At 47.3% G+C, this 22,816-nt stretch overlaps 1 protein-coding gene across 2 annotated transcripts in view; it reads left to right on the top strand.

Moving 5' to 3' along the window:
• The window catches only part of FGD1 (FYVE, RhoGEF and PH domain containing 1), an 86,972-nt gene that overhangs the window by 16,721 nt on the left and 47,435 nt on the right, over positions 1-22,816 (top strand). The window contains exon 1 of one of the 2 annotated variants that reach the window (XM_030194278.1): positions 10,641-11,070. The exons of the other annotated variant lie outside the window; for it this stretch is intronic. Within the exon in view, the coding sequence (XP_030050138.1) occupies positions 11,043-11,070 (28 nt within the window). The 5' untranslated portion in view covers positions 10,641-11,042. Of the gene's footprint in view, positions 1-10,640; positions 11,071-22,816 lie in introns of those variants that run through there. 2 annotated transcript variants of the gene reach the window in all.

Genomic DNA, 22,816 nt, shown 5'->3' with positions numbered 1-22,816 from the left:
CCATTATGTTTGCAAGCAACTTCACCTCATAATTCAATAAGGAACTAGGCCGATAGGATTCAGGTAGAACGGAATCACGCCCCGGCTTAGGAAGCACAACAATTTACGCTAAAGTTAAGCGATGGCCAAAGAGATTCAGACAAAACTTATCTCCTCCTAGCAACCTATAAAACTCAGCTCGAAGTCCATCCGCACCAGGGGATAGACTCCCTCACCCCCCCCCCCCCCCAATAGAGGGGACTGCGTTGGATGGCCCAATATCCCTCATCCTCCTGTATTTCCTTTTTCAATAGTTCCCTGTCAGACTGCAACAAATCAGGCAAATATAAGTTATCCAAATATAAGTTGCCCAATAATCTTCCTCCTCTGGGGCTGCATAGAGCTGTCGGTAATAGGCCCGAAACAGTTCGCATATGCTCTCATCACTCGTGGCCTGGCCTCCTTTCCCATCACTCAGAGTCAGAATCTTTCGGCGACCCCTTCTTTGAGAAACCAAGTGAGCTAACAGCCTCCCAGTTCTGTTTCCATGTCGATACAGCATGCATCTATAATAAAATTGTGATTTATATGCCCGCTGGTGAATAAGTTAATTTAGTGTCGCTTGTAGTTGCAATACCTGATGTTTATAGTCCTCCCCGTGCATAATCCCCAACCGTTGGCATACCTGTCTCAGGTGCCCAGGCATAGTATCTCTTTATCTTGAGCCCTCTGAGCATGATATTAGCTGATAATGTCTCCTCATAACACCTCTTTTGCGGCCTCCCAATAAATGACAGGATTAGTTACATGATTAACGTTGTGAATTTTGTATTCCTTCCAACTTTTAATCAATCTGTCCCTAAAGACTAGAGTTCCAATGGAAAAACCCATTTCCAACCCTTCCGGCCTGTCCCCCCTGGAGCAGACCAGTCCATCCACATCCATGCATAGTCTGAGATGACATATGGACCTATCTCCACTCTAGCTACAGTACCAAATAACCTTCTTGAGAGCAAAGGGTAATCTCTGCAGTACTGCATGGAATGTACCCTTGACAGATGTGTATAATTCTGCTCTGAGGAATGGAGCCACCCGCCAAGCATCAACGAGGTCCAAAATTTTGCACATGTTGGGCAGGCCCCGACCATCGGCCTGGAAACCTGCGGGAAGGACCTATCCATCTTGGGATCCCACACCTTATTAAAATTCTCCTCCCAACCACTAAATTTTGACTTTGGTAGGGCAGAAGAAGGTTAGTCACTGTTTGATAGAACTTGCGATCAAATTGATTAGGAGCATACATATTACCTATAATCAATTCACTATGATCTACCACCACCTTACACACTACAATTCTACCCACTGGATCTTTAAAGAGGTTACTAGTGTGCATTGCCACCCCTTTCCTGATTAAAATAGCCACTCCTCCCCTGTGCCGCTGTTGTTATGCAGCCCCTCACCCACTTCATACGAAGTTTGGCTTGTTCCTGGGCGGAGAAATGTGTTTCCTGTAGAAGGGCTATATCAATCTTGCGGCGTTGTAAATGTTGTAGAGTTTTTGTTTGTTTATCCCCCCTATATTCCTTTTCACAGCTACAATTTTTACAGATCCCCCAGGTTAGGTCAATCACGTGTAACATAACTCATTTGTAACCCCAGGGGTTGCCATTCCAGCCTGTGCCCCCCCCCCCTCCTGTAGCATGTTATAATGAAAAGAAACCCCTCCCCAACCTCTGCCCTGTCTAAAATTAGGAAGTCTACCCATGTCTGTCCGCAAAAAAGCACTGGTCTGTCTACCTTAAACCACCTCCCCTTACCCCACCCTCTCCCCCACAGACTCCTGTGCCCCCTGCAGTTCCACCAAAAGAACTATCACATTTAACACCTCCCCTTCTTTCTTCTCCCCCTATTGCAAGTTTCCTAAAATAATGACATTCCCCCCCCCCCCCCCGAAAACACCCACTTTTAACCACTGATACTTGTGAACTTGCTTAGTCCAATGTCTCTGCTGTACTTATTAAGACATGTCCCCCAATAATGCTGATACAAAGCTCGGCAATGAGAGGAAAAAAAACCCCTACACCTTGTCCCTTCCCCCCCCCCCCCCCCCCCAAAAAAAAAAAGGTTAATCAACTGTCAACATGCCAAACCTAAATACAGGTTTGGCACAACTAGACCAATCTCCCATCCCCAGCTGGTCATCTGCATCCAGCGTCAGTAATAGGAATATCATTAGTCTTTGACCACACCATTGCCGACTCGACACCCAATAACCCAGCAGTGGCCTGGACTCAGCGTGCGAGTGATGTGCTGCATTTCATCTGTTCACCATCACCAACAGATTTTGATATCATCCAGCTACCAGGTCTCCCCAGAAGTAAAATCTTCATTCATCCCTTCTTAAATGCAGATTCCAGGTGTCCCAAGAGCCTCATTTCAGTGTCCAGTCTCGCATTATAATCCAAAATATGATACCAAAATAAAAAGGTAAAGGCAACTGCCAGCCAGTTTTTATCTGTTTACTGGCTTAGATGGTCCCTCCCCTCCAGTGCGAGCCACAAACTTCTGGGCCTCAGTCACAGTGTGATACATGTGGTTGGCACCATTGTGGGTCACTTGTAACGTAGCAATGTACATAAGAGCAAGGCGGATCTTGGCAGCAAATAGGTACTAACAGATTGGGGGAAAGGTCTTCTGTTGCGCAGCAACTTTAGCAGAGTAATCTTGAAAGCATAAAATGTGCTTATTCTCCATATGTCAAAGCTTTCCCCAATCTCACTGCTTGCATTATGGTCTTTTTATGAGCAAAATTGAGTACCTTTAATATGACCACCCTTGATCTGGTAGAGGATATGATCTGTCATATCCTCAACCTCTCTCTCTCCACTGCAACTGTCCCCGACACCTTCAAGCATGCCGTAGTCACGCCACTCCTCAAAAAAGCATCACTAGACCCTACCTGTCCCTCCAACTACCGCCCCATCTCCCTCCTACCCTTCCTCTCCAAGATACTTGAGCGCGCAGTCCACAGCCGCTGCCTTGATTTTCTCGCCTCTCATACCATCCTCAATCCGCTTCAATCCGGTTTTCACCCTCTTCACTCGACAGAAACAGCACTCTCTAAAGTCTGTAATGACCTGTTCCTTGCCAAATCCAGAGGCCACTACTCCATCCTTATCCTCCTCGATCTATCCGCCGCTTTTGACACTGTCAATCATGACTTACTTCTTGCCACACTGTCCTCATTTGGGTTCCAGGGCTCTGTCCTCTCCTGGTTCTCCTCCTATCTCTCCCACCGCACCTTCAAAGTTCACTCTCATGGATCTTCCTCCACCCCCATCCCCTTATCTGTTGGTGTTCCCCAGGGATATGTCCTTGGACCCCTTCTCTTCTCAATCTACACCTCTTCCCTGGGCTCCCTGATCTCATCTCATGGTTTCCAGTATCATCTCTATGCTGATGACACCCAACTGTATCTCTCCACACCAGACATCACCGCGGAGACCCAGGCAAAGGTATCGGCCTGCTTATCCGACATTGCTGCCTGGATGTCCAACCACCACCTGAAACTGAACATGTCCAAGACCGAGCTTATCGTCTTTCCATCAAAACCCACTTCTCCTCTTCCTCCACTTTCTATCTCAGTTGATAACACCCTCATCCTCCCTGTCTCATCTGCCCGCAACCTCAGAGTCATCTTTGACTCCTCTCTCTCCTTCTCTGCGCATATCCAGCAGATAGCCAAGACCTGTCGCTTCTTCCTCTTTAACATCAGCAAAATTCGCCCTTTCCTCTCTGAACACACCACCCGAACTCTCGTCCACGCTCTCATTACCTCTCGCCTGGACTACTGCAACTTACTCCTCACCGGCCTCCCACTTAGCCATCTATCCCCACTTCAATCTGTTCAGAACTCTGCTGCATGTCTCTCATTCCGCCAGAACCGATATACTCATATCACCCCTCTCCTCAGGTCACTTCACTGGCTTCCGATCAGATACCGCATTCAATTCAAGCTTCTCCTTCTTACCTACAAATGCACTCAGTCTGCTGCCCCTCACTATCTTTCTACCCTCATCTCCCCTTACGTTCCCGCCCGTAACCTCCGTTCACAGGATAAATCCCTCCTCTCAGTACCCTTCTCCACCACCGCCAACTCCAGGCTCCGCTCATTCTGCCTCGCCTCACCCTATGCTTGGAACAACCTTCCTGAGCCCTTACTCCAAGCCCCCTCCCTGCCCGTCTTCAAGTCTTTGCTTAAAGCCCACCTCTTCAATGCTGCGTTCGGCACCTAACCCTTACCGTTCAGTGAATCCACACTGCCCCAATTTGACTGCCCCTATCGGACCGACAGTTCACTTGTCTATTAGATTGTAAGCTCTTTGAGCAGGGACTTGTCTCTCTTTGTTAAATTGTACAGCGCTGCGTAACCCTAGTAGCGCTCTAGAAATGTTTAGTAGTAGTAGGTAGTCTGCTTAGGGCCCGCTCTGTGTGCCCTCTCCACTCTCAGGGGCCCAAGGCATTCTGGGAGTTATAGTTAATGTTTTAGCCACAGTTCAAGGAATTTGGGTTAATTTGGGTTTCCCGACTACACATAAATTATTTAATCTAACCCTATTTTTTAAAATCTTTCACTCTCTTCCAGCATATTTGCTGCCTTAATTGTGACTGGAGTTCTTCCGCCGTCGAGATCCGATCTTCCAAAGCTCCAGTCCTTGCCTGAAAACCTGTGTAGTCTTTTGAGAGCTTCCAATTGTGTCTGCACCCACTCCAGCTTCGATGCAATTGGGCTTAACCTCCTTTCCAACATCTTCTCCAGTGCCGATGTCCTTTCTGCTACCCAGGCAGAGGATATGGATTGTGTCGGCAGCTAGCAGGCACCGCCATTTTATCTTCCCCTGCTCTGCTGCGAAGCTGTTCTTTGATGGTAAATTTCCCTGTCATAGCACCTTCTAAGACCACAATTGCTGTTCCGGGATGGTCTACCTCTGCTCACATGTCCACTGCTCCAATTAGGGGAACCAATGCTATTTTAAAATCGGGGGTTTTCTGAAGGGGAGCCAGAGGAGCGCTCTTCAGCAACCTCCTGTGGTCATGGCATCACGTGATCTCCCCTCTCACTATTTTTAATTAAAAAAAAAATATCTTCAATCTTGTTGCTTCTTTCCTTCCCCCTTCCTCAGTCACCCCGCCCTCTTGAGCTTTCTCCAATTCTTCCTTACATCTTCCCCCTAACCCCTCTCCACAGTCTCTGGTCACTTCCACCATGTCTTCTGCCATTGCTTCTGCTACATTAAGTCCTTCCCCCTTTTTTCTGACAGCTCTTTCTGGTCATCGTTTCAGCTTCAGACACCCTTTTTCCCTCTCCAAGATTATTTCATCCATGCTCTTTAGATCCTATTCCATCCTCCTGGTTCAAAACCTCATCTTGGCACTGTTCCTGGAATACTGCTTATCATGAATACTAGCTTGACTATTGGTCAATTCCCGACTCACTGGAAATCTGCTATAGTTTGCCTGATTCTCAAAAACAACCCTTAGATCCCCAAGTCCTGAAACATTATTGTCCAGTTTCAACTTATGCTTCTTGTCTAAAATTCTCAAAAAGATGGTTTTTGTTCAGATTTTTTCCTTTGTTGAAATGTCCCTTGCACTTCCACTGCAACAGTCTGTTTTCTGTCTGCACTTTAGCACCAGGACAGTCCTTACACCTCTCCTTAGTGAAATCCATTCCCACCTGGACAAACATTTTGCTGTTCATGCCATCTCACTTGATCTTTAAGCCACGTGAACCATGATCAATTCCTTTCACGACTCTAATTAGGTATATTGGCTCGGTTTTGGTCTGCTTCATCATTCCTTTCTGACTGCTCATTCTAAGTTATCACCGTTTTTTCTGCATCTTTCCCCCCAACGTACCACAGGGTTCTGTCTTGTCCTCACTTTTATTTAATCTCTTTCTTAGCCCTCTTGCCACATTCATTCAGTCCTTTGGGATTTCATTCTACCTGTTTGCAGATGATATCTTACTGATTTGACCTACTAATGCCTTTTCTCCTTCCATTACTTCCCTTCAAGATCATTTGAATGCAGTTTTGAAATGGTTTGCTGACCACAGACTTGTCCTCCGTACTCAGAGAACAGTAGCCTGTTGGTTCACTGGCAGTCTAACTACACCCAGTATTCCTCTTAATCTATTCAACTCTGTTATCCATCCGGTTAAGTCTTTTTGATGCCTAGGTATAATATTGGACTCATAGCTTTCATTTTCCGCTCAGATCTCTCATCTATGCAAGACAGGTTTTTTGTATTCAGACAATTGTGCTCAATCCAATGGTGGGGGGTTTTCTTTGTTGTTTTTTTTAACCATGATTCTTTCCATGCACTTATCCTGTTTTTATTTACAACAAGACTTGATTATTGTAACACTAGTAAAAGAGGCCCGTTTCAGAGCAAATGAAACGGGCGCTAGCAAGGTTTTTGTCGCCAACACCCCCCCCCCCCCTCCCTCCCTCCCTGGCCAACCCCTTCGTTGTTCTGCCATTGCTCCGCCCCCACCGTCATGACGTTTGACGCGAAGGCAGGGCCCGGAGCGATTCCCCCCCCCTGCCTCCCTCCCTGCCAACCCCTTCGTTGTTCTGCCATTGCTCCGCCCTTGAGGGCGGGGCCCGGAGGGATTTTGGTGGCTTCACCACGAACCTTCGAACCTTTTTGAAGGAAGTCAGGTCTTGGCTTCACTGACGTCAGTGTCCTCAGAACGTTGAGGGTGAGTTTTATTATAGTAGATAGTATACTTATGATGTAATCAGTCACTTCAGAAAAAACTGCAATCCCTCCAGAATACTGCCATGAGACTCCTTTGCCAATTCCATCATTTGGATCATATCTCTCCATTGCTTAAGATGCATCACTGGCTTCCAGTTGAGTAGCGCATTCTCTTCAAAGTTCTTATGCTCACTTTCAAAACTTACAGATCTGGCAATCCACCCTATCTAGCATTTTCGACCATCTCCTATTCACCTTGCTGTGACCACTGCGCTTTAAATGACTATCGGTTAGTTCTTCCCAGTCCAAAAAAATGTCTCTCGAATCTACGAGTCACTGTGCTTTTTACTTTGCTGCACCTCCTCTCTGGAACTCTTTTCATCCGTTCTGAGTTTTCTTTGCAGAAATTTAAATCCCTGATTCAAACCTGGATTTTTCATCAACCTTTTCCTGCTCCTTAGAGGTTAGATTCTCTGGATTTTATTTTGCACTCTGATTTAACCTCAGTCCTACCCCTAAGCATTTTCCCCTCCTCCTCCTTTTCCCACCTAGGCGTTTGTCTAATCTCTCCCAGTAGTTGTATGCTTGCCTGTATTTCACTTTCCTCTCCATTGTTGTTGTTCCTTTTCCTTACCTTGAATCTATGTTTAATAATTATGATTACTGTACACCGCTTTGAACTGCTTGTTAGCAGAGACGGTATAGAAAGTCTCTAAATAAAAATTTACCCTGGAAGGCCTTACCTTTTAAAAGTAGAGGCAGTCCAAAGCAGCATACATTTTGTGTTTATTGAGTAATCACTTAATGGGTAAACGGACAAGACGTACAGACAAAAAGAACACAATGGGTCAGAACAGGAAAAGGTAAAATATAACATCAGGGGAGGGAGCAGGTCGTTGGCTCTTACTGGCGGACAGATAGGGTTTGTTCAATGAAATGAGACCCAAGGATCTAAATATGTACGTACTATAGGAGAAAAGGGATATCGTATATCAAAGGCATAAGTAATGTACAACAGTTAGTTTTTGAAATGTATGAGAACTTAAATAACTACAGAAGATCCCTTCCTTGTGTGATGTGTATTTAGGGGGAGGTGTCTTTGGCACTGCAGCAGGAAGGGATGGAGATGGGCAAATGAAAGGTGACCTGCTGCTATATTCTCTGTTTCTGTACCCTGCATCTCTGGGGGGGGGGGGGAGAGACCCTTTTAGCTTTGGAGGGCAGAAAGGCTTCCATCTGTTCAGGAAATGGGAGAGGCTATCTTGGGTTTGGGATGGTGAAACCAGCTGAGCCTTTCCAAGACAAATCAATGCTGAAGGCAAGGTGGAGACATCTGTCTGTAGGGATCGGTTTCTGACCCAGAGCATTGTCAGGGGGAAGACTAAAGAACTGTCAGCTGTAGTCCTTCATGCTTTCCTCACAAACCTCTCTTTCTTCCTCCCATCTCTTTTTCTCTCTCTTGCTTTCCCTACCCTTTTTAATCTCCTTATCTCTCTTTTCCTCCATTTTCTCTCTTCTCTCTCTCTCTTGTTCTATCTCCCTTCCTCGGCTTCCGTCCCTGTTGGTGTCTGCCATGTCTATATATAGCTACAGTTGGCTTGGGATCAGTCCAGGCTGCTGCCTCTCTGCTAACCACTGACTCTCATCTTTTCCCAGACCTTGGTACAGTGAGCAAACTCAGGGAAAACTTTAGAAAGCCTGACTGTGCTGCCCTCATCCAACCTCACCAGCTCTACACTTGCTTTTTCTTTGCAGAACTAGATGTAGAACTGCTCATATGTGTTCCACAGCTCTGCCTTTGGCTCTGTGACTTCGGGGAAGTGCAGGGCAATTGCCCTAGGCCCCCATTCCACAGAAGATGCCTGAACTTGAAGGAATCATAGCCTAAAGGTGGGTTTTGGGGCCTCTTCCCCACTTTCTGCCCTGGGCCCCTGCATGTCTACTGCTAACCCTGATGGAGACACTTTATCTCCCTGGTGCTTCAGTTCCAAACTCCAGCTCTGCCATTGACTGTGTGACCTTGGGGAAGTGCAGGGCAATTACCCTAGGCCCCCATTCCACAGGGGATGCCTGAACTTGAAGGAATCATAGCCTAAAGGTGGGTTTTGGGGCCTTTTCCCCACTTTCTGCCCCTGCATGTCTACTGCTAGCCCTGATGGAGACACTTTATCTCCCTGGTGCTTCAGTTCCAAACTCCAGCTCTGTCACTGACTCTGTGGCCTCAGGGGAGTCCAGGGCAATTACCCTGGACCCTTTTTCCACAGAGGGCCCTAAGCCTGCTTGAAATTTGAAGGAAATATAGCGTACAGTGTTTACCAATTTTTCTGCAGCTGCAACCCCAAATTGTGCATCTGCAGAAAGTGTGCATCCACCCAGGTCCCAACCCACAGTTTGGGCAGCTGTTGCCTAAAGGCAGGCTTTGGGGCCTCATCCCTATTTTCTGCCTTGTGCCCCTGCATGTCTAGACATTTTATCTCCCTGTGCCTCAGTTCCAATCCCTGGCTCTGTCTCTGACTCTCTATGTGACCTTGAGGGAATCACTTTATTGCCCTGTGCCTTAGCTCTGTGTCCAGTCACTTGAGCTCCCACTGTGTTGTTATGGTATTGCTCTCTTTTCCCTCTTTGGAAGCTGTTGTGCAGTGGCCGCCATTAGAGAGGGCTGCAGCATCGTGCGCCTTGAGATTGACTGTTTGCACATATCTGACTTGGTTTACACCCAGTATGCAGGGTACAGGTTCCCGGATTAGGCCAGAGTGCTGTGGGGCGCCACTCTGGAACAATGCTCCCAGAGGCTGACCTTTGCTGGAAAAAGGGTTTCTTTTGTTACAGAACCTTTGAAGAGAGCGGTGGGTAGTTTGAGTGTGTGAGAGGAGATTTCTGTAAGGCATGGTTATACCAAGCAGCAAGGTACAAAATGTAAAGAGAGGGACCAAGAGCACTTTTCCTGAACTGGTCTTCTACAGAAATAGAACCTGAAGAGGGCGGCCATTGTTCATAAAAGGTTACAGATACAGGAGGCAGTTCCTGATGGCGTCTGGAGTCCTGGGGGTGGCTTCCTGAATGAGGAAAGCAGGCAGGCAGGAACCTGTGTGCCACACCATGCTCAGCCAAAGTATTTCATAGCATAGCATACTATAATAATACAACAAAGCCTCAGGGTCTGGGATGGAGATTATTTCAGCACTGGGGTATAAAGGCTGCATTGTAGGCAGTATATAAATAATAATAATAATAATAATAATAATAACCATAATTTTTTGTTTGGGGGGGGGAGTTGTTTCACTGCTAGGGGATACTGGATGTCTGGATCTGGCTTCTCCCTTGCTTTTCTGGATTGCTAGATCAACGGGAATGAGTTATTGAGCAGGCTTCTCCCTTTGTCTCTGGAATGAAACATCTGTGGGGATTTGGTATTTGCTGGATAAGGGGAGGAATTGGCGGGTGGGATACAGGATATGACAGTGACACTGGAGGGGGGGAGCAGTGGCTGGTCCCGCCTCTCCATAGACCCAGTCACTCCTCTCTATTCCTCAGCCGCTCCTCCTGGCTAAGGCCTCAATTACTGCTGTCACCATGGCAACTCTGCTCTTCCAAAGGGAAAGGAAGGGGGTTTTCAGGCAGCTAAAATTACAGAGGGTGCAGAGATGCGTGTGCAAGCTGGAGTCTGCAGAAGGGAGGAGGAAGAGGGCTGGCAGAGGCAGGAAGGGGCTTGCACAGGGCTCATTGGCCCTGCTACTGCTGCTGCTACTCTTGTGCCTTTTGCAGCAGGCTTTTTGCCTTTCAAAGAGGGGGAGGCCAGGGTGTCCTGAAACCAGGATTGCTCTTACTTTTGGTGTTTTTTTTTTTTTGTTTTTTTGTTCTTTTCTCCTTTCTTTTTCCATGATGGTAGGATCTGTTGAGAGCTGAGTCCCTTTGCTGGCTCATGGGAACTTTAGGTAACTATTGACAGTGAGGCTGGCACTCTGTCATGGATATAAAAGGTGAAGGAAGGAAGAAATCCTGCCCCCAATCTCGACCCCTGGAATATAAAGAAAGCATCTGAACTGCACCTACCGGCCTCCCTAACTCTCCTGTGTTACTCCTGCCACCATGGCAGCCCCTGGATACCCAGCACAGCCTGCCCAGGAGACCACAGACCTACGGGTGGGTCTTCAGCACCAGTGACTGGCCCAGGATTTCAGCATCCAGCAGATCTCTGCACTGCACAGTGCCAGCATGGACTGCCAGAACTAGCAGGAGGCATCAGGGGGGGGGGGGGGGGGGACTGTCACGGAGCCTCATTTGTGGCCAGAATCCTGATGCACATGGATGAGAAAAACACTTGGGGTAAGGGGGTTTCTTGATTTATTGACACAGTTCTCACCAGTTTGTATACAGTGTGTCAGCTGTTCTGCCACCTTTCATAGTCCAGTGGGCTGCTGAGAAGCCTTTGCATGGAAAGGCAGAATCTCACAGCTGTCGGTGACCTCCTCACCCTTCAGGGCATTGGAGGTTATATCCCAGTGACAGATTCTGCTGGATTGGGGGGGGGGGGGGAGGAGTGAGGAAACTGCATGACTGACTGAGCCCTGCACTCTCTTTGGAAAATTACAGGCCAGCTCATCACCACCTGTATCAGAGACTTGCAACCACTATGTTGAGTAAGCTGGCATGACCAGGAGAAAACATAGGAAACAAAGGGGGGGGGGGGGGGCACCCATGCCTTTTTTCCTAGGATACTTCTGCTGTCTGTGTGTTTGTGGCTTGTAGTAAATGTCCTGACCTGGTTTACCTGCCAGAGAGCCTGTAAAAGACAGGCAGGAAAAGAAGAGGTAAGTGAAGCAGAGAGAACAGAGCTGGGACAGGCTGAGGAGGTTCATGTTTAAACAAAGCTTTTGCCTGTCTGTTACAAATGTGTTCTACCAAATCTATAGACTGAGCTAGGCATGTGAGCAACTACAAAACAGACAGATTTTGTGTACTGATATCCTGCAGAGATACAGTGTGTGATAAGAGGGGCCCTGGGCACAAGGACGGGGGCCGCATGCCCTCTCCGAGAGGGGCCCTTGGTGCAGGAATGGAGGCCACGTGCCCTGAGGGTTCCTGGGAGTAGTGACCGGGGATAGAGAAATTCGTTACAACACAGAATGATGTGTGCCATGAGAGGGAAAAGTGTCTTGACACAGAGAAAGGGTAGTTGGGTAGTGGAAAAGGTGGGGTTTCCCTGACACCAAGGAGGACCTTGTGTGCAGTAACAGGGGATGTAGTGCATCCTGTGTACAGTGTCAGCGCATGCTCTGTATTTTGCTGCAGTCATCAGGTTTGTAGCAGAGGGCTCTAGCTTTGGGAGGTATACCTGAGCTGGGTTTCAAATCAGCTGTCTCTCTCTACTGAAAGAGATAGGAGTAAAGGGGAGCTGAAAGTCTCTGGCTGTAGCTTTGACGTACAAGTTAGTTATTTGGGAGAACAGGAAGTCCTTTTCACCTTGAGCTGACTACCTGCAGTCCCTCCCTTCCTTCAGGGTAGAGGCAATGACAGAGCACGTTTCTTTGCCTGCGGGCAGGATCAGGAGTTTGAGGTTACAAGTAATATTTAAAAAATGTATTTTTGCAACTGCTGTTCTTTTCACAGCACAAATCTTTGCTTTCCATCTCTCCAGTATTAGAAAGAAATTGAGAGCCCACCTTTGCAATTTGTGTGGGTCTTTGGCTCCTCCCTCGATTTGTTTGCACATGAGTGTTCAAATGTGTATACATTTACGGGATGGACTTTTTTCTTTGTGTGTGTATTCATGTGCTCTCTTTGTATATGGTTATAGCTTTTGGTTGAGGCTGTGTGAGACTGTGACTGTTGTGATTAACACTGATGAATAACTTTGAACTGAACCTTTTTTAATGGCTGCTGCTGGTAGCTACAGATAAATGTATATCTTGGACCTCGGAGAAAGCTTGCCAAAGCACACACGCAACTGGTGGTTCCCGGGTCCCCGTGGTTAGCTTTGTTCAGCCCAGCTGTCTCACCTAGCCACACCTGAAGGCCCTCCTTGCCCATGGCACACTCCCACTGCTGCTTTTTGACATGTTGTGTGAAGCGTTGCTAGGAGAAAGGATTTGTCTTAAAAAAAAAAAAAAAAGTTCCACTCTGTTCTAAAACCAAAACCTGATCCCACAGATGAGAGAAAAGGCTAGAGGTGTCAGAGCTCACCATTCACTGCACTAGTGACAGCTGTGGTAATTGGCTTCTTTTACAGGAGAATAAAGGGCTGCAGGTAGAGGATATGGGGGGGGGGGGAACCGGTGAAGGTAGCAGGTAGAGGATATCAGGGTAGGGGGAGAGAGGTGAGGGTTGCAGATAAGAGCTAGTGGGGGGGGGGGGGGGCATCTGCATCACTGAGTGAGCCTTGCAACTCTCTACCATATACATACCAGGACAATTACAGGCCAGCTTCACCGTGTTGCCACCACCTGCACCAGAGACTTGCAACTACTAGGACAATAAACTGGCATGACCAGGAGAAAACACAGGGCTAATAAAGGAGGACACCCATGCCTTATACTGCTACTGTGTCTTTCTGTCTGTCTGTGTGGCTTGTAGTGAATGTCCTGACCTGGCTTGCCCACCACAGAGCTTGTAAAAGGGCAGTATGGAAGGAAGGGGTAAATGGAATTCAGGTAGAGGATGGGGAGGGAGAGGTGAGTGCTGCAGGTAGATGATGAAGGAGAGAAAATAAGAATAGCCATACTGGATCAGACTAATGGTCCATCTAGCCCAGTATCCTTCCAACAGTGGCCAGTTCAGGTCACAAATACCTGCCAGAATCCCAAATAGTAGCAAGATTCATGCTACTGATCCCAGGGACTAGCAGTGGCTTTCCCCATGTCTATCTCAATAGCAAAATGTGGACTTTCCGCTACGTTTGACACTGTCAATCATGACTTACTTCTTACCACATTGTCCTCTTTTGGGTTCCAAGGCTCTGTCCTCTCCTGGTTCTCCTCCTATCTCTCCCACCGCACCTTCAGAGTACACTCTCATGGATCTTCCTCCACTCCCATCCCATTATCTGTTGGAGTTCCCCAGGGATCTGTCCTTGGACCCCTTCTCTTCTCAATCTACACCTCATCCCTAGGCTCACTGATCTCATCTCATGGTTTTCAGTATCATCTTTATGCTGATGACACCCAGCTATACCTCTCCACACCAGACATCACCGCGGAGACCCAGGCCAAGGTATCGGCCTGCTTATCTGACATTGCTGCCTGGATGTCCAACCGCCACCTGAAGCTGAACATGTCCAAAACCGAGCTCCTCATCTTTCCACCTAAACCCACCTCTCCTCTTCCTCCACTCTCCATCTCAATTGACAACACCCTCATCCTCCCCGTCCCATCTGCCCGCAACCTCGGAGTCATCTTCGACTCCTCCCTCTCCTTCTCTGCGCATATCCAACAGACTGCCAAGACCTGTCGCTTCTTCCTCTTCAACATCAGCAAAATTCGCCCTTTCCTATCTGAGCAAACCACACGAACCCTCGTCCATGCTCTCATTACCTCTCGCGTTGACTACTGCAACCTACTCCTCACCGGCCTCCCACGTAGCCATCTATCCCCCCTTCAATCCGTTCAGAACGCTGCCGCACGTCTTATATTCCGCCAGAACCGATATACTCACATCACTCCTCTCCTCAAGTCACTTCACTGGCTTCCGATCAGTTACCGCATACAATTCAAGCTTCTCCTCCTTACCTACAAATGCACCCGGTCTGCGGCTCCTCACTACCTCTCTACCCTCATCTCCCCCTATGTCCCCGCCCGTAACCTCCGCTCTCAGGACAAATCCCTCCTGTCAGTTCCCTTCTCCACCACTGCCAACTCCAGGCTCCGCTCATTCTGCCTTGCCTCACCCTTTGCCTGGAACAATCTTCCTCAACCCCTACGCCAAGCTTCCTCCCTACCCATTTTCAAATCTCTGCTTAAAACTCACCTCTTCAATGCCGCGTTCGGCACCTAACCTCTCATGAGATATAGTATTACCTACCAGACGGACTCTACACTTGTCTTTAGATTGTACACCTATCTTTTTAGATTGTAAGCTCCTTGAGCAGGGACTGTCCTTCCATGTTAAATTGTACAGTGCTGCGTAACCCTAGTAGCACTTTAGAAATGTTAACTAGTAGTAGTAGTAGTAGTACTTTTCCTCCAGGAACATGTCCAAACCTTTTTTTTTAAACCCAGATATACCACATCCTCTGGCAGTGAGTTCCAGAATTTAACTATTCATTGAGTAAAAAAAAAAAATATTTTCTCCTTTTCATTTAAAAAGTAGTACCATGTAACTTCCTTGAGTGTCCCCTAGTCTTTGTACTTATTGGAAGAGTTTTTAAAAAATCGATTTACATTTACCCGTTCTACACCACTCAGGCCCAGATGCATCAACCATACGTAAAAAAAATCTAAAATGTTAAAGTCCTTAACGAATTTGAAAAAGCGAAGCATGCACCAAAAAAACAAGTCGCACATGTTCGGTACGGTATTGAAAACTACAATGTATCAAAGATTCGTAATCGGCCCCTAAAGCATGTGCAGAGCAGCCAAGCGTTATGCTGGCTGCTCGGCGCATGCCACAAACGTCCAAAACAGCAACAAGAAAAAAAACACAAACATGTGGCTCCCCGCTTCCCTCTGCATCAATACAAAAATAAACATATATCAAAAAAGGATCTGGAGGGGGCAAAGGCGCTCGTCAGAAGCGTCCAGTATGGACGGCCTTGGTCCCCCCCCCCCCCCCCCCGAGGTCGCCGCTGCTCCCCGCTTCCACTCGTATAAAATAAAAATTAAAACAAAACTAAAAAGTTTAGCAGCCCCGGTCCCCCTCCATTCCTGTCTCTGTACTCCTCCCATAGCACCGCCCCCCTGAGCTCGTCGCCGCCGCTCCCCCCCTCTACCGGACCCCCCCTCCGCTTTACCGGCCCGCACAGCGCCTCTCACCTCTGTGTGAAGGCGCTGCACGGGATGGAACAGCTGATTGGCAATCACTGCTGCCTCCTCCGACGTCTCTCTGTTCTTCCTGGGCCCGCCCTCCTCCTGGCCCAAATTTATACTTAATCTCCAATTACCCTTTTTTTAAATTTTTTAATTTTTTTGTTACATTTGTACCCCGCGCTTTCCCACTCATGGCAGGCTCAATGCGGCTTACATATTGTATACAGGTACTTATTTGTACCTGGGGCAATGGAGGGTTAAGTGACTTGCCCAGAGTCACAAGGAGCTGCCTGTGCCTGAAGTGGGAATTGAACTTAGTTCCTCAGTTCCCCAGGACCAAAGTCCACCACCCTAACCACTAGGCCACTCCTCCACTCACTTATTGCCCCCATCTTTAACTGAATCACAGTGGGATTTGTGTTTCCAGGCTACAGCTGATGCAATCATCCACTTTTCCAGTATTCTTATTCTGGGAGATTTTAAATCCATGTTGACACTCCAGATCAGCCGTAGGTGAAGAATTTTCTACCTTTTTCTATCTGACCTTGACCTCAAACAAAGGATCAGTTTCCTGACCCATGAAAGTGGTCATACTCTAGATCTTGTCCCTATTGCCTTCTTCCCCTCCCCCCACCTTTCTCTTCTTTTCTGGTCCCTTGGTCTGATCATCTTGTTGCCTGTCTTAATGTTTCAGCTACAGTTTCGGTTTCTACTACACAGGTCACGCCTAAATGGACTAGATATTCATCTCTGATTGACCCTCACAAGTTATCCTCATCCCTCTTCAATATTCCCTCCAATTTTAACTCTGTAAACGTAGAAGAACGCTTGCTGGGGTGATGGACCAGATTACTCAGTAAATTCATCAGCATCTTCTCTTTCCCACCAGGGAAGGTCTTGCTATTGTATTGGTCTACGTTTATTAAAGTGTCAACTGTGAAAAGCCAAATGGCACTGGAGGAAAACAAAGTTTCAGTCAAGCTTAGCTTGCTACAAATTGAAGCTCGAGGATTATAATTATTATCTTAGGAAAGACAAAGGGCTTTTCTTTACTAACCAAATAAAAAAGGCCTCTAATCCATCCAGGGAGCTTTACTCCATCTTTTGCAATTTAACATCTTCTAATCTTGCTGCTACTACCTCCTTAGGCCCTTCTTCTGAGAACCTTTATATACTTCTTCTCTACAAAAATTTCAGACCTTGTGAATTCTCTCCCAGTCCCTCTTTCTTCTGCCCTCACCCCAACTACTCCTAGTTCTTTGGTGTTACATCCCTGTCCTATTCTACCATTCCCATTGTGCCTATAGCTGTCCTACCTATGCAGCTTCAGAACTATTATCATGATCTTCGTTTCAAGTTCAGACCTTTCATTCCCTTTCCAAGACATTAGCAACCTTGAAGACTGCATCTTGTTCGCTTGATACTTTTCCGTCTTCTTGGTTAATGTCATCAGAGTTGGGTCTCCGGCCTAAAATCTTGGCTATAATCAACAAATGGCCTTTCTACCAGACAGGTCCCGATCATTTGGAAATCCGCCATAGTTTATCCTATTTAGAAAAAGCCCCTGTTAGATCCTCAAGTTGCAGCTTTTTATCATTTGGTTTTCAACTTATGTTTCCTATCAAACATTTTGTGAAAAAAATTGTTCTTTCAAACATCCTCTTCCGTTGAAAAATCATTTGCGCTTCATCCTAAACAATCTTTAGTTTCCGTGCTAAAATGCACTCTAAAATATCTTAGTGGCTCTTCTAAGTGAAGTTTATTCTCATTTATGTAAACACATGTTGTCTCACTAGACCATGCCAATGCATTTGACTTGGTTAACCATTCACTTTTGCTCTCCCATGTTTCCTCTCTTGGTTTTACTGGAACTGTTAGCTTGGTTCGCCTCCTTCCTGTCACGTTGTTCATATACAATTACTACTCCTTCCTCCATGTCCTTCTCTTGCTCTCTAACTTGTGGAGTCCCTCAGGGTTCAGTATTGTCCCCTCTCCTGTTCAATCTGTTTTTAAGCCCCCTTATGCGGATTACATTCTGCTTTTTCCAACTAATCCTTTCTCTCCTGATCATTGACCGTTTCCAAGATTGCCTAAACTCAGTTACAAATTGGTTTTAAACAAACAATAAAACTAACTTTCTGGTTCACAGGTGGGCTCCTTAGTCCAAACTTCCCTCTGAACCTTTTTGGAGCTGATGATCAGCCTGTTGGATCCTTTCAGTACCTTGGTGTCATCCTTGATTCCCACCTTACCTTTATACCTCCGATATCAAATGTGTATAAAACTGGTTTTTATGTTTTTTGTCAACTATGTTCCGTTAGACGCTATTTTGACCATGACACTCTCCACTCTCTTCTTAAGAACATAAACATTGCCATACTGGATTAGCCACTGTTTCCAACAATGGCTATTCCACATCACAAGGGAGTAGGAGGAGTGGCCTAGTGGTTAGGGTGGTGGACTTTGGTCCTGGGGAACTGCGGAACTGAGTTCGATTCCCACTTCAGGCACAGGCAGCTGCTTGTGACTCTGGGCAAGTCACTTAACCCTCCATTGCCCCATGTAAGCCGCATTGAGCCTGCCATGAGTGGGAAAGTGCGGGGTACAAATGTAACAACAACAACAAGTACCTGGCAAGATCCCAGAACAGCAAAACAGATTTTATACTGCTTATCCTAGATTATGCAGTGGATTTTCCCAAATCTATCTTAATAATGGCTTATGTACTTTTCTCTTAGGAAATTATTGAAACCTTTTTTAAACCCTGTTAAGCTAACAGCTTTTACCACATTCTCTGGTAACGAATTCCAGAATTTAATTACTTATTGAATGAAAAACATTTTCTCTGATTCGTGTCTTTACCTGCCCCTTAGTCCTAGTAATTTTTGGAAAGAGTAAACCAGCGATTCACATCTACCTGTTCTACTCCACTCAGTATTTTATAAACCTCTATCATATCTCCCCTCATCCATCTGTTCTCCAAGCCGAAGAGCCCTAGCCGCTTTAGCCTTCCCTCATTGGGAAGTTGTCCCATCTCCTTTATCATTTTCATCTCCCTTTCTGTATCTTTTCTAATTCCACTATATCTTTTGTGACCAGAACTGCACACAGTATTCGAGGTGCAGTCACACCATGGTGCGCTACAAAGGCATGATAACATTCACAGTTTTGTTTTCCATTCCTTTCCTAATAATTCCTAACATTCTATTTGCTTTCTTAGCTGCCGCTGCACATTGAGCAAAGGGTTTCAGTGTATCATCAACGATGACACCTAGATCCTTTTCCTGGGCCGTGAATGTGGAACCTTGCGTCACGTAACTATGGTTTTGGTTCCTGTTTCCTACATGCATCACTTTGCACTTTCTCACATGAAAAGTCATCTGACATTTTGGATACCTTGTCTCCCAGTCTCGTAAGGTCCTCTAATTTTTCACAATGCTCTTCTGATTTAACAACTTTGAATAACTTTGTGTCATTAGGAAATTTAATTACCTCACTAATTATTCCCATCTGTAGATCATTTCTAAATATGTTAAAAAGCAGTGGTCCCAGCACAGACCCTTGGGGAACCCCGCTATATATCCTTTTCCATTACTGATTACTGCAACATAGTTTACTTAGGTTGCTCACAGTTAAATTTAAAGATATTGCAATCTCTCCTAAACACTGCTGTCAGACTTCGGTTTGACCATGTCTCTGTTTTATTTCAGGATCACCACTGGCTTCCAGTGGAACAGCATCTTATATTTAAGATCCTTATGCTCACGTACAAGTCACTTAAGATAGGTACATCGAAAAGCCTATCTTCTCTTATAATAGCATACTCTCCAGCCCATTCACTCCGCTGTTTTAATGATCGTCTTTTTTTTTTTTTTTTTTAATTACATTTGTACCCCGCGCTTTCCCACTCATGGCAGGCTCAAAGCGGCTTACATTGTGCTACCAGGTCCTATGCAAGCCTGTCTGGATTCCACTAGGCATCAGACTTCCTGTTTTGCAGCTCCATTCTTATGGATCTCGTTGCCTGTTGTTGTTCGGACTGAAGTATGTTTTTTAAAAAAAATGTAAAACTGCATTAAAAACCTGGATTTTTCAACGTGCATTTACTCCTCCTCATGTTGGTTTGCGATCCTGTATTATTGGATATTTGTTCCACCCTCCACCTGTTCTGTTTCTCCTCTCTCATCCCTATCCCCTCTTCGCAACCTACACTTTTACTTTCTCCTAAGATTTACCTAGTGTTGTGTGAATGCAATTGACTCTGTCCTGTCACATTTTGAAGTTCCTTTCTCTGATATGTTATGATTTTAGATCCTTGTAAAGGGCCAATATCAGGAAAGAAAGGATTAGTTGGAAAAAGCAGGAATATGTCATCTGCATAGAAATGACAAGCGATACCTCTTGACTGAATAACAGTGGCAAAGGGGCTTCGAAACAGATTGAACAGGAGAGGGGACAATACTGAACCCTGAGGGACTTTGATCTGCTAGTTAGGAAAGGCAGTATAACAAATCTGTCTCCAAACTTAGCTGCATCCCCTTTAATCTTGCCTTCCATATCATCAAGCTGATCAATCCATAGACTGGTGGGTTGTGTCCATCTACCAGCAGGTGGAGATAGAGAGCAAACTTTTGCCTCCCTATATGTGGTCATGTGCTGCCGGAAACTCCCCAGTATGTTCTCTATCTCAGCAGGTGGTGGTCACACACAGCAGCAGCTCTGGCTAGGCCTCCAAGCCTAATCCTTAGGTTTTGAGCCTGGTTGAGGGCTCTTTTGAGCAAGTGCAAACCTGGTGGTGCCAGGTCCCTCCTTTTCTCCCCCCTCCCGCTGGCTCCGTTTAAAAAAAAAAAAAAAAAATTTTAAACGTCTTTAAAGGCGTTTAATTCGACGTTTCTTTAAACGTTCATTGCAGCTACTCACTGGGACACCAGTTCGTTACAGCTCGGAGCGGCAAGCAGGTAATTTACCTTTTTATAGCGGGCAGGGGGTTCCCCGATTCTTCTCCTCGTGGCATATGGCGTCGGAGGGCGAGGGCGCAAAGGGTCGCTCCCCGGATCGCTGGAGCGCTTCTAGAGGGGATGCGGGGGTTTTACAACCTGATTCGCCCTTGATGGGTAACAGTTTAGTGACCGATGAATGTCCCGGTCGTTCCTCCGGCGTGGCGGTTTTTTCCCGCCATAAACGCCCATCCCCCGCTCCTCGCCTCCGCCATCTTGGCCGGCCACGCGGCTCGGACGGCTTCTTCGTGGGCCGCCCTTGAGGTTGGAGACATTAATGCCATGAACGCCCTTAATTTGGGCGACGGCACAAGCGGCTAAAGTTAAGCGCCGTTCTTCCCGCGCGGCTCCTTCGCGGAGTTTCGCGCCGGACGCCATTTTGGATGTGCAGCATGTCTCTCCCCCGCTATTGCGAGCGCCGGTTGAGAGTGCGTCTAGGGCTGTTGCCCAGGCTGCGGAAGTGCACAGTCTGGGGGGTTTCTCCCCCGAGTTTGTTTTGCTGCTGCATCAGGCTTTCCTCATGCAAAACGCTGCCCCTGCTCCCTCTTCTGATAAAGAGGTTGAGGTTCCCAGAGGTAAACGCCCTCGGGTTGATTTCCAGGCCTTGGAGGACTTTGTCTCCTCCGAGGTAGATGAGGGCAGCGTGTCTGAGGTCTCCCAACGGTCCTTTGCGGATTCCTTGGAGGAGATAGATCCCCGCTCGGATGGAGCGGATGACCCCTCTGCAGCGCGGTTTTTTAGCCCAGAGGATTTGCCCAACCTGTTTTTACAGGCCATGGACACTTTGAAGATTTCCTCTCCGGAGGACGTCTCTCCCTCAGCCCCTGTTGGCTCTGCCATTATGCTGGGGACGAAGCGCCCGCCTAGATCCTTCCACGTGCATGATGCCATGCACACCTTAATTGCGGCTCAATGGGATGTCCCGGAAACGAGCCTTAAAGTGGCTAGGGCTATGTCCCGCCTCTATCCTTTGGCTGTGAGTGAACGTGAGGCCTATCTGTGGCCTACCGTGGATTCTTTAATCACTGCGGTGACTAAGAAAACGGCGTTGCCGGTGGAAGGTGGCACGGCCCTAAAGGACGCCCAAGACAGAAGATTGGAGGCGGCCTTAAGGTCGTCCTTTGAGGCAGCTGCTTTAAGTTTGCAGGCCTCAGTTTGCGGCTCCTATGTGGCCAGGGCGTGCCTGACTATGGTGCAGCGGGCTTCCCCCTCGGATCTTTCCTTGAGGGCTGATTGGCCGGCCCTGGAATCGGGCTTAGCCTATTTGGCAGACTTGCTGTATGAGGTCTTGAGAGCCTCAGCTAAAGGCATGGCTCAGACAGTCTCTGCGCGGCGGTGGCTTTGGCTGAAACATTGGTCTGCTGACCACGCCTCTAAATCCCGCCTGGCTAGATTGCCTTTTAAAGGCAAGCTGCTCTTTGGGGTCGAGCTGGACAAAATCGTGACCGATCTCGGCACGTCTAAGGGCAAGAAATTACCAGAGGTCAGGGCTCGGGCTAGTACTCGTCCCGGTACCTCCAGAGGACGGTTGCTGGAAGCCCGTCGGTACCGCCCGGGCAAGTCGGGTTCCCCTGCCCCCTCTTCCTTCAAGAGGAATTTCTCCCCCAAGCAGCATTCCTTTCGCAGAGACCGCCGTCCCGGAGGTGCTCCCTCCGGTCCTCCCCCAGGGTCTCGTACCCAATGACGGGGCCTTGGTCCACGCCCCAGTGCAGATTGGAGGACGGCTGTCCTCGTTTCTGGGCGAGTGGACCACTATAGCTTCAGACGCGTGGGTGCTGGAAGTCATCAGAGACGGCTACAAGCTAGAGTTCTGCCAACCCTTAAGAGACGGGTTTGTACTCTCTCCCTGCAAGTCTCCGGTCAAGCTGTGGCAGTGCAGCAGACCTTGGACAACCTGATCCGCCTGGGTGCGGTTGTTCCGGTGCCAAAAAATCAGATTGGCAAGGGACGTTACTCCATTTACTTTGTGGTTCCAAAGAAAGGAGGTTCTGTCCGGCCTATCCTCGACCTCAAAGGGGTCAATCGGGCCTGGAAAGTGAGGCACTTTCGCATGGAGACTCTCCGCTCTGTTATAGCGGCAGTGAAGGCAGGAGAGTTCTTGGCTTCCTTGGACAT

The sequence above is a fragment of the Microcaecilia unicolor genome, chromosome 2 (genome assembly GCF_901765095.1).
Source record: "Microcaecilia unicolor chromosome 2, aMicUni1.1, whole genome shotgun sequence".
Taxonomy (NCBI): domain Eukaryota; kingdom Metazoa; phylum Chordata; class Amphibia; order Gymnophiona; family Siphonopidae; genus Microcaecilia; species Microcaecilia unicolor.
This window is presented reverse-complemented; position numbering and strand designations above follow the sequence as displayed.